The sequence below is a fragment of the Aplysia californica genome, unplaced genomic scaffold (assembly GCF_000002075.1).
Source record: "Aplysia californica isolate F4 #8 unplaced genomic scaffold, AplCal3.0 scaffold00611, whole genome shotgun sequence".
NCBI lineage: Eukaryota > Metazoa > Mollusca > Gastropoda > Aplysiida > Aplysiidae > Aplysia > Aplysia californica.
The window spans coordinates 303,877-316,495 of record NW_004797881.1 but is presented as its reverse complement, the minus strand read 5'-3'; the positions used below and the strand labels follow the sequence as shown (position 1 = coordinate 316,495).

At 40.7% G+C, this 12,619-nt stretch overlaps 1 protein-coding gene across 1 annotated transcript; it reads left to right on the top strand.

The window, feature by feature from the left end:
- Window positions 1-452: 452 nt before the first annotated feature.
- On the top strand, window positions 453-8,382 carry LOC118478497 (zinc finger protein 26-like). The gene is made up of 2 exons (XM_035972207.1): window positions 453-614; window positions 3,873-8,382. The coding sequence occupies exon 2, from the start codon at window positions 3,885-3,887 to the stop codon at window positions 7,350-7,352; it is 3,468 nt and encodes a 1,155-aa protein (XP_035828100.1). The 5' UTR covers window positions 453-614; window positions 3,873-3,884; the 3' UTR covers window positions 7,353-8,382.
- The last annotated feature ends 4,237 nt before the right edge of the window (window positions 8,383-12,619 follow it).

Here is a 12,619-nt window from a genome sequence, read left to right as displayed (position 1 = left end):
TGTGTGTGTGTGTGTGTGTGTGTGTGTGTGTGTGTGTGTGTGTGTGTGTGTGATATGTACGTTAACCTAAAACCATGGTCTCTTAAAAACACATGACATGTACATACGTAATTTATAGTCGTGTCCGTAAGCCCTATCTTTCATACAAACACTAAACGTAAATGTCTTGGAAAAAATTATATTATAAAAAAATAGGTGACATATATTTTGTTTTGAGTTAATCTAGACAGGTGTTGTTGTTGCTGTTGTTGTTGTTGCTGTTGTGTGTGTGTGTGTGTGTGTGTGTGTGTGTGTGTGTGTGTGCGTGTGTGTGTGTATTTCTACAGAGAGTCAGAGTGGACATTAGATTCTCTGTACAAACCACAGACATAGATATCTATATATATAAAAAAAATAGAGTTATCTCCTTTTTAGCTTACTAACCTAGGCCTAGTGTAAATCTGTGGTTTATTCTCTGGCTCTCCGGCAAGGAGCTCTCCGGTCACATCACAGGCACAGGTCGAGGTCGTTTCCGGTTTAGTTTTGCTGTAGTAGATAGTAGACAACACCACCACCAAATTGTTCAACCAACAGATCACGTCAACGATATCTGGCATTCTTGTCCAATAATTATTGTAAGATCAGGTCAAGAGTTGCTCATGCCCTCCAATACTTGCAGTAATATGGGCGCTGTTCCTACATATAAGTGCACTATACCTCATATTCGTAAAATCTGTTTTGCACGGAATGAATTAGAAAGAAGAGGTCTCGCGAAAGGCCAGACTTTTGTCACTTGTCACTTTGATTTTCGACGTTTTGTCATTGTCATCAGGTCTTAATTCTTGTCCTGCGTCTGTGCTGAGATGTGAATCTTATCAGCAACCGATTACGTCGGACGTTCCGGGGCAGGCCGCACTGGTCACTCAGTGGGTGCTTTTTCGGTAGTTCCCACCCCCCTTTTGAGCCTAGATGAACATCTCATGACGCACCGGCGGTGGAATTTTAGTTGCCGTGGGGGGTTTCCAGCCGAGCGCCTTATCATGTCGGGGTCACGGGGGTCAGCTCCCTGTCGCCTCTCTGTCTGGGCCGACTTGATTTTTGGTACTTTTCAACGTACAATTTTAGGTGTATCCTTGTATTTATGATTTATGGTAATTCTCATTTAGTGCACCCAAAGCATACGTTTCTGCTCTTGAGACCCAAAAAAGAACGGACGCTGTAACTTGTCTGGTTATTTCGTTAGACGCGCTGAAGTCGGCAATGCTAACCTGTAATTTTTTTTTGACTAGCGTGAATGAAAAAGAAATCAATATAAAAAAAAAGGCCTCGACAAAATCTGTCTAATTTTTGGAACATGAAGGACATAGCATTAGTGCAGATACTCTGAAAAGATGGTATCAGCTCATATAATAGAAAGCTGTAATTTTGCAACTTTATTCATCGGGCACACAATTCGCTATGAAGTAATTCCTCCAAATACAACTTTATGTGTCTAATATAATTGTGAATAATATAGGACAGGCGACATTCAGACATATGAAAATTGAGAAAAAATTTGGGTATACGCTGTGCAATCGTATTTTGAAGGTACATCTATTCATTATTCCCAGTTTTGCCAGCTATCAATGGTGCAACTACAAATTAATTGGGGTGTGAACTGACCGACACGTTTGTTTTCCCCACACATCGCACTCACACCTGAGCTCTCCCCCTAAACTTTCATCACTTGCTGGATCGGTAGGGCCTACAAGTTCGCTCTAGGCAGGATCACACCGAACTGTGAATGCTGTCCTGACCATTGAAGGCAGTTTTTCTCTATTCCCGAATTTGCGAGACAGCCTGAATTTTAATGACTCAATCATTCAGAGGTGGAAGGCTATAATTTTTGGACAGGTAAAGGGGAGGGGCAACTGGATACGTAGATAAAACCTCGAGACGCACGATAGGCTAATGAGTGTTTATATGGCATGCCTCAGCCACCATGCCACTGTGATTGGTCATCAAGGTTGACCACTCTTTCCTCGCCATATGTCATGAACCCACCCAGGGGTCACATCAGTTCATGGGTCATTGTAGATTCTTCCTTGACTTCGTTGGCTTAGATCCTGTATTTCCCTTTCTCCCGAGCACTTGGATCTTAGGCGGAGACTACTGTAGTAGAGAATCCTTGGTTACACTAGTTACACTTACTAGACTCTAGGAAACTACATGTATTTTGGTTTGCCGTGGGCGCCGTGGACTACGCAGTGTGACCAAAATCTGTCTTACCACTATTATAATCAATTGAAACTGAAACTTAGTTCTCATTGTATATTTTGTGGTTTGGGACCAAGGCTACCTTGATTCCTTGAGGATTTGTTGATGAAGAATTCAATGCACTTTTCCATTTCTTTGCTGGCCATTTTCATCAATTTTATGTTTATTTAAGAGCAACTTTGTCTCTACATTTTTCTGGTTGGATACTTTTCCTACTTTCCGACCTCTTAGACTGACTTACATTTGATCATATTGTCTTGCTCAAACAAGTTCTATTCATAATATCACTTACTCACTAGTTTCCTCTGTTTGTTGTTTTTTTTTCAATTTCAAGGACCATATCCACCTACGTTCAGTGTGTATATTCAAATGCTTTGTATACTGTTAACACATTTTTAGTAATAAATGGCCTAATTTGTCAAATATACTGGCTATGTATTCAATATGATGTTTTGCATTGGCACTGAAGTGTTATAGCATATTAGCAGAAAGTACTCAAAATGTACTCAAAAGTATTTTTTTAAAAAGTACTTGTGCTCAAGTGCTTTTTACAGGAAAGTACTTTTACTGTACTTAAGTACATATTTTAGATTGTACTTAGATGTGTACTTAAGCACCTTTTTAAAAGTACTTTAACAGCTCTGCTATTAGCTGGGGTAACTGGGGACGACTGTACTACCTATTTCAGCCTGTAGTTCTTACTTGCCTTATATATCCAGTTTTGGTTTTGATAGAAGTGGAATTTAGACAGACCTCTGGAAAGGCTATTGGTCTTGTTCCTTTTGAATTCTGAGATTGAGGTGTTGGTGATTTTCCAGTTTACTAGTTTTGGTAGATCTGTCAATGAAGTGAGATTCAACTTCTATCAGATTAACCAGGTTTTTTTTCTGTAATTCTATACTGTTTTATTTTGTACTCATAAATTCTTGCAAAATACCCTTTGAAGCTTTTTAAAAAAAAACTATTATTACTGACTTACACTTCCTTGTTTGACTACAGTCAATTTCATGAATGTAGTGAGCTTTGAAATCACTGGGATGTCTAGGGTTTAAGTTCATGTCTATCTAGTAGGAGAGTCTTAAGTTTTTCCTCCTTCCTGAAGATGGAGACTCTGAAGATAGCTTTATATATGTAGACCAAACTTTCTTTCACAGAATACAACCATTCCTCAAGCTATGAGATTTGCTATAGAGCTAGATGTAATACATGTACTAGCTTTTCATGTCATTGTTTTCCTATCTGTGTTAATGTTGACATTTTGAGCTAATCATTTGATTATTCTAGATCAAGATCTTGGTTTTAGGTACTTTTTGATTAACTGTTAAGTTAATATGAGAAGTAAAGCCTCTTCTTGATTATATCCTGATTCACATTGTGAGGTGTTTACCTACTGACTACAGCAACACAATATAGTACTTACAAGTTACAAACTTAGTCTTTGTACTCATTTCAAAGTGGGTTGATGACAAGTAAAATGATTTGTGTGATACAGTTGTTTGTGCACGGTTTTGAATAGTTTTGTTTGTTATCTTTTTTGTTGTTGTCTGATTGCTGTCATGTCATTTTTGTATGTTTGTTACTTCAGATTCCCCCCCAACTGTTTCAGTCACTTCTCTCTTAAATCTGATCTTTTTCAGTGCTCCCACAGAATGGACTACACAGCAGATAGCTTAGGTGTGGACAACTTAGAAAACTCTCTTAAGATCTTGATAGCAGCAGCCCCTGAGAGTGAGAGAGAGGGCATGTCCAGTGGGGCTGGGAGCAGCTCAAGTCTAAGCAAGTCAAGTTACGACAGATTGCAGTCATCAGGCACCTCTGTTCAAACTGTTGGAGGCGTGTCAGACACCATGAGCTCGTATAACCATTTTAACAAGGGTCAGCAGGATACCTCGAGCCCACAATTAGAAAATGCCCCCAGTTTGACAGCCCGGGAACAGTTGCAAACGTTTGATGGCCCCTCTCTTGACTCTCCCACTGCTTCAGGAGTGAGACAAGCTAGTGGCCAACAGTCTGTGAATGCTTTTGATTTTAGTGCAGGAAAAAACTCCCAAAGCATTTCTGAAGTTGGGTCAGATCAGTATAGTGCACTCTCTTGTGACAAAACTGATGACTGTAAATCTAATTTTATTTTTGAAATAGATGTGGCTGATTCTGAAAGGACTGGACAAGTAATGAGTAGTGTGAACACTTCTAATCAAGGTGAACGCCGTGAGGTTCAACTTTTTGAAAGTCGGCCAATTAACCTAATATCTACAAATTCATCGAATGAGACTCGGCAACAGTGTGGTGATAATGATTGTTTGTCCTCTGAGGTTTGGATGCTCAAGGCAGGGCTGTCAACCAAAGATAACAGGGCGAATGAGAATATAGGTCACAATCCTGTGTCCGTGGTATTCCTTCCTGACAATCCTGATTCAATAGGCAATTCTATCGTGTCACAAAATTTGACATGTAGTGTGAACCCAAGTGTTCAGCTGAAACAAGTGCTTATGGAAAATCTGTCTAGTTTAAGCACTTCTTTAAAATGCAAAACAGAAGCAGGAGCAGAAGATTCAGCGATTTGCTCTGAAAGGGTGAAACGTGAGTTTGACGAGATGGATGTTGAGAAGGAAGATTTGCCGGCTCTTGATGCTTTGTCTGAGTCTGAACGCCCACCTAGCATAGCACACAGTGATGGGTTAAATAATTTTGTTGGGTGCGGTATTACTTTGAGAACAAGACGGAAACCGACCTGGAAGATGAAGGAGTTAAGAATAGAGGATTGTGTAGAAGATACAGTGGATCCTTTAACAACAGGAAAAGGTAGTTTTCCATGTGACATTTGTGATAGAAAATTTCGTAGTTTGGAAACGCTTGAAAAGCACAGGGCTTCTCATAGCAACGCCGGTCCATCCTCAACAGAGAAAGTTGTTCCTGTGCAGTACACATGTATTTTATGCAACTCACACTTCCTGTCTAAAGGCAAGCTGACCAAACACATCGAAGCTCATCTTGAACAGAGGCCGTATCCGTGCCCAGAATGTGCTGAACGTTTTCGCTTTCCAGAAGATGTAAAAAAGCACCTAGACACTCACGTGAGTGTAGGTACTTTTTCATGCTCAAAGTGCCCGTACACGGCTCCGAGACAGAGACTCCTGAACAGGCATCTTCGAAGTCATTCAGAGATAAGGCCTCACAAGTGTCAGCAGTGTGGTTTTACCTCCAAGAGAAAACACACACTCATGCGGCACATGGAAACGGTCCACACCCCTGAGAGTATTTACAAATGCACGGCATGTAACTATAAGTTCAGTTCCTTGGACAGTTTCAAAGTTCATGTGGCGATGCATGCTGCCTCGAAATCTGTAGCCTGTTTGATTTGTGGTGCCGTCAATTCCAGGCGGCCAAACCTCATTGAGCATTTAATGTCTCATTCATGTGATGGAGAGGTTTCTTGTCATGTTTGCAAGGAGACTTTTACAGCCACTCATACATACTTGTTACATCTGTTGAATCATAAAGAGAATGGTCCAGCTCGGAAACCCAAGGCAAAAGGTACAAAACGCTCTGAATTTGATCTGGATATAGTCACCAGTGAGCAGGAAAATGATCCTGATATAACGTCTGCTGTATATAGTAATTCAAGAGTTAGCCACCATATCCCTCGGAATTTGATCATGGATAAAGAACAAATTGAAGCCAATGTCGCCAAAGTATTTAACCTTACTGAAAAAGTGATGGCTTTAACTAAACATATTTCATTTTCAGATGCAGAGGAGAAAACTGCATCTCAGTTGTCAGACATTTCTGAGTTGTCAACACGGATGTCTATCATCTCAAGGAGAATGGTGCATTCTTTCAAATGTATCAATGGCCTCTCCAGGAAAAATGTAGTTCCCTCGTCTGTTTCTGATCACAGCAATAATGAAAACGGGCAAGGTACTACATCTGAGAATGGGCAAGATACTTCGTATGAGAATGGGCAAGGTACTTCGTATGAAGGAGATGACGTAGAGTCTGCTGCTGAAGAAAATTCACTTGAAGCGCAGCTTGATAATACAGAAAAAAGCCAGGGCGTTGTAAAGAAAGAAAATGCAGATAGCAGTATTGGAGGAGCAGCTCCCTCTGACCATGACCTCAATGGACACTCTGAGGATTTTGTTGTTAGTGAGAAGACTGACTGCCCAGAGGTTTCATTTGGCCCTGAGAAAAAACCTCTGAAGTGTCCTCGGTGCGATCTCTTATTAAAAGACACTCGTAGTTTGAAGCGACATTTACTAACTCATGACGACGTACGGCGGTACGGCTGTAAAAAGTGTGGCAAAACATTCAGAAGGGGTGAGCACCTGAAAAAACATATGGTCACCCACTCTGATGACCGGCCATTTGTCTGCCCTGATTGCCCTTACGCTGCAAAGACTAAAAACAGACTTAAGATCCACCGACTGTCCCACTCTGCTGTCAGAGCCTTCCCGTGTACCGTTTGTTCTTACACGGGCCGCACCCGTTACGAACTTAATCACCACATGAAGCGCCATGAGAGACGGGAGTGTGGGCAGTGTGGCTTCACTTGCTTTTCACGAGTAGAACTGAAACGTCATGTGTTCACACACTCGCAGTTCGATTGCAATGAGTGTGACTTCACCACCAAGGACCGAAACGAGTTCTCCAAGCACATGAGAAAGCACCACACTGTGGAGCTCTTGTGTTGTGAGCTGTGTGGCTACTCCTGCGACACCATGAAGAAGTTCAAGTACCACAAACTTCGTCATGAAAACAAGACCCCACTCCAGTGCCCGGACTGCGACTACAAGTGCAGCTCACGTGCCAGCTTCGACTGCCACCGTTTGAAGCACGCAGGCCTTAAACCTTACCTCTGCTCCTTCTGTGGCTCCTCATTCCGCAAGAGCTCCCATCTCAATCAGCACATGCTGATCCACAAAGACGAGAAGGCGTACAAATGTTCCCAGTGCGGGTACGCGTGTCGCACCAAGCACAACCTCAAGGAGCATGAGATGACGCACAGTGGGGAGAAGCCGTTTGCCTGCAAGTATTGCAACTTCTCGTGTCGCCGGAACAAGGCCTTGCAGCTGCATATGGAGAAACACGAGAGGAGTATGCTGGTTACTTTACAGTAGAGGGAGGTCTGTTGTCAACACGTGTAATGGCTCAAATGTTTTTGTAGTGTCATGTCATGGAGGAAAAGAAAGCTAATCATGTACAGTCAAAATTGTCAAAGATAAGCCACCCTTTGTCGAGGAGAAAAGTGGACATTTTAGACAGGTAGCCATCTCAGGCAGGACTGATCAAAATTAAGAAAACAGACCATTCCCTTCTGAGGTCCCATCTGGAGGTGGTTGGAGTTTTAGAACTTCTGCCGCAAGGCCCATTGAAATGTTACGGACTGGTCCCCTTGGATAAACAGTTAGGGACCAGAAAACTGGCCTTCCTAACATCCTGGTTAGCAATGGTTTATTCATTGTACAAACAACAATAACGACAGGTGAACGGATTGTGATGGCTTGTCCGCAACGCCAGGGGCCAGTAAATAATGATTCGTGCTAACACTTCAGGCTATGAGAGTTTCGTGTGGCCATCTTGGATGTGTTTTTAGGGCTGTTGATAGTTAAAACGTAGTGAAATTGGACAGGCTATCATTTTAAGCAATGCCATTGTATAGTAAAAATGCAAGGGGAGAAATAAAGAGCAGCTGTTTGTACTAGCGGTTGTCTTGTACGTGTGACAGTCTAGGCAGGTTCAACTGTAATTGATATACACAGACTAATGCTGCAGATATTTTGCATGAGTGGTAGTGATATTTTCATGTGTGGTGAATGAGGGCAATGCCATCGTGCACGTGAGGGTGATTACTGTACCAATTTGTTTGATGAGCGAAAGTGATACCAATTTGTTTGATGAGCGAAGGGGATGCCAATTTTATGTGATCAATGAGGATGATGTGTACTGATTTTGTTAATAAGGGCGATGCTTACTACTGTGACATAAGGAGTGCTTACTTTTTGAATGATTGAAGGAAAATACTGACTAAAGATGTACTTGTGACAGTATAATGAATAAAGGTGATACTTACATCTGTGATGAATGAGTATTACTTTTTGAATGGTACACGGAGGCCTCCAGTGTGATTAAGGCTAATCTTGTGCTGTCAAAAAAAAAATGTGCCTTCTGGTGAAATGTCTGTTCATTCTTTAGATCTTCTGAAGAAAAGTATAAGTTATGTCCCCTTTAAAATTGCAACGGTTGTAAAAAAAAAATGCTATAATAGTTTGATGCCGTTTCAAAATCAGGATGACCACAATTACCCCATTGTTGATAGTCTTTTGTGGTAATCAAGGAGTAACACTTATAAAGTTTCACCATCATCCTGTATTACAGTAACAGCTGTGTTGTTGGCAGGAGTCACACACATGGTACATATAGCCATGGAAACGATAGGATGTTCTGGTGTTGTACGCTTGCTCTACTGCTTCTTTCGGGTGTTTGCATTACGTCTAGTTCCTGTTGAAACATGGACATTTTTATGCTGATTCACCATAAGCCTCTTTTTGACAGCCTCATAGCTATTATACATTTTTTTAACATTTTGTAACATTTTTGTGGGTGGTTGAAGGGCGCCTCTGGTAAGTCCTATTTCTTTACTTTCCCTCTGTTGTTTCTGTCTGTCTGTCTGTCTTACCTTTTCCTCAGCTCTAAATGACTATTTTTGTGTATGTGCTTCTCTTTATTCAAGGAAAAAATACAACTTTACATTTTGTCTCATTTGGTCTTCAAAGCTAGTACATGTAGTAGTCAAAAGGCCAGACCGTTACGTGTATAGCAGCATCTTAGGTTTGCTCCGTTAAAAAACATTTGGTTTTATGTGAGTGATTGTAAAATGTGCATTGTTTTCGATTTATGAAAAGCATTGTTGATTTTCATTTTGGTCTGCCTCAAAAAAGGGCAGAACCTGTGTTTACGGGGGTGTTTTTTAAAATCAAAACTATCTATAGACCATCACCTCATTCATTTGCAAAGGGCTTTGCTGCCATCTATGTTGAACTGATTTGTATTCTTGAATGATAGCTGATTGAAAACTGCCATTTCATCTTTTGTGTTCTCTTGCATGGATTACTGCAGCTCTCTCCAAGCAAACCTCTCCAACACCACCATCATGACACTGGACACCACAGGGTTTTCAAAACCAAACCGTATCAAAAAAGAGAAAAACATACACATATCACCACTATGTTAACTCTTTTATCTCTGAGGGGGGGTAAACCCACTACGCCGGGGCCCTTTTTTAATACTAATTCTAAAAATGACGAAAACGGCACTAAATGGGTAATTAAATCAATACTGGCGAACCTATTATGATAGTACTTCCTCTAATGAATGAACTTCCGGTAAAAGAAACCTGTTTTTGGCAATTGCCGAAAAGTAATTTGATGTCGAAATAGTCGTAAAGGAATGTGCCCGAGCTGCTGTCAGCAGTTCACCGGCACAGCAGTTCCAACTGCGAGCCGCTGGGAGCGGGTTGCCGGAGATTAAGAGGTAAGAAAACTCCATTGGCTCCCAACAACAGTAAGAATTGTTATTCTTTGCCAAAAACGTGTTAACAATAAAGCCCGCCATGCCCCTTGTGTTAAACCCACCTTATTCAAATGTAGATCTATGTTCCACCAATGATCAGTAAAATAAAGTAAGTCTCTTATGAGACGCCTGGTTAGGGAGGTCAAAACCTTGTTGGGAAGTTCTCTTTTAATCTAGCTCCATCTACCTGGACCTCTCTCCCACAACATTTGAGGGATACACAGTTGAAGCTAAATAAAAAATTTCATTGAAAAACATGTATCATGAAACGAAACGCCATCGTGATTAATTGTTAGTCCTTCTTATTCAAAGTAGGCCTACATGATAATGTGATGTGCATATTGTCATTGATTGTGGTGTGATAGTTTGAATATCTGCTTATGTGTTGGTGTTAATGTAAAGTGCACATCTTAGCATGTTCATACACATGTTCTATGGAAGCATAGGGCGGGTATGCGAGCATGCTGGTGTGTGTTTGTGTGCGTGTGCATATTAATATTAAATATTTGTATGCGTATGAGAGAACGAGCAAGTAGAATAAAGAGAGAGAAAAGAGGAGAGAGAAGGACTGTCTTGCATGTGTGTGTTGGGTGTCTGTTTGTGTATGTGTGTGAGTGAACATGAACGTAATATATTAATAATATAATGTATGCATACTATGCAACATGATGTTAAGATTAAGGAATTGTAAAGTGCCTAGAGCTATATCTTCATCTTCTTCTCCTCCTCCTCCTCCTCCTCCTCCTCCTCCTCCTCCTCCTCCTCCTCCTCCTCCTCCTCCTCCTCCTCCTCCTCCTCCTCCTTCTTTTTCTTCTTTTTCGTCTCCTCCTCCTCCTCCATCTTCTTCTTGTTCTTGTTCTTGTTCTTCTTCTTCTGCTGCTACTGCTGCTTCTCCTCCTTCTCCTCCTCCTCCTCCTCCTCCTCATGTACAATTTAGATGTTGTGAAAATTGTACAATATTTGCATGATGGAGTTTTGAGGGTACAGCAGGAAATGTGTGCTTCATTTTTCTTTTTATTCCATTGTTATTCCTGATGTATTTCTGAGCTTTCTCAGCTTTTTTTACCGTAATGCTGGATTTTCCTCTGTCTTCTTCTGCATACCCCTGCAAGAGCTCAGGAGATTACTGACTGCAAGATCTTTATGGCACAGTGCAGTTGATTTTTATTTTTACCACATACCTTTTATATAATATATGGAATGTAGAATTATCCCTTTCCTGACACGCAGCCATGTGCCATTTTCGAAGGTAGCGAACTCTTGATATATATTTATACTGACCAGAGTGGCTTCAGTATTTGGTAGAAAAAATTACAATTACTTTTTGAATTTTGAATACCCGTTGAGCCAATGAGCGACACTATGGTGCTGAATACATATATGACGACATTTTACTTTGTACGGCCATGGAGGAAAGTAAAAATAAATGACTTATTTTGCTTGGCAATGCCAAGTCTAAGTTTTGAACACATGATGTGCATGCCTTCTTAGAGGCTTGACACTTTACAGTCACTTGCTGCAATAATGCGGCTGTGGTAATGATCCATTCCGGTCACGACGCAGTTCTATGGCAGGCCGGAGAAGTCCGTTGCAGTCGGTCTCCTGGCTTGGTGACCAGATGGGGTATTTTGTACTGCTGATTATGTGACTGACTGCAAATGAAGGTTTAGTTAGGTGTCTAAAAGTCTGTGCTGTGTTTGGAACAAACATGACCTCGCACAGAAAAGTAAAACTGACTTGACACTTTCCTCATCTTTGCTTAAAATTTGACCTACACTTTATCCTTTTCTTACTTTTTTAAAAACAGGAAGCATTTTGTGACACAGGATGCTATTTATTATTTCTTCTTTCATATTGGTTGTACCGGCGTGTATGGTGCAGCGGTTAAGAGTTTCGCTGTCGTTTACAGGAGAGCCAAGTTGGATTCCTGAGTAGGAAGAATTTTTATAGAGTATCTCGGTCTTTCTGCTGGGATCTTGTACCCCTTTCAGCCTGGGATGGCCCTGACAGCAGTGTCGAAAGCTGTCTCCTAAACGATCTCAATTTTATTGATGGGGGTAAAAAAAAAAAAAGGAAGAAAAAAAATTAGCTGTGGCATGTATTGTGATATGGTTTATGCCTAAAAAAGTATGAAAAACAATAGAAAAAAGACACATTGCTTATGGCTTTTACACTCTCATTCTAATCTTGCGCCACTTCAATGAAAATGTTGAAGCAAAATTATTTTTTTGTGACTTTTTTGTTGATTAAGGGTTGAACTTAAACATCTTGTTTAACACACTGCTGAGGTTGGTTTTTTATGTGAATTTGAAAGTCTGTGACCTTAAAATTCTCATACAAATAGTAAGAGTCGGCCAGGAATCCTTTCTAGAAATTGTATGCTTGAATGTAATTTGTGACTAACTTTGTCTTGAGCAGTTAGGTGTCTCTGCTTATTTTTTCCATGTGCACAGGATTTATTTTTTTAAAGAACTTTGTGGGACAGTGTCTTACTTCATTTTTTTTTTTTTGCTTGTGTGACTTTATATTAGGAAAATATATATATAAATATCCTTAGGGAACCGGGTATTGTGGTTTGGAAAATTGAGCTTGTATTCTGGAAGTCTCCCATTCAGATCCAGAGGTCCTGGTTTCAGTCTGCGCCAGATCTCTTTCCCACTGTATATATTTTGAGATTATTAGAGTAAAAATTTGCTTTGGATTTCACTGCTGTGAATAAGAACAGGTGAGTTCATTAACTCTTTGTGGTCAATTTTCACAATAATGCGCCGGTGGTAATTATCCTTTCCAGTCACCTGGAATTTCTGCGCCAAGC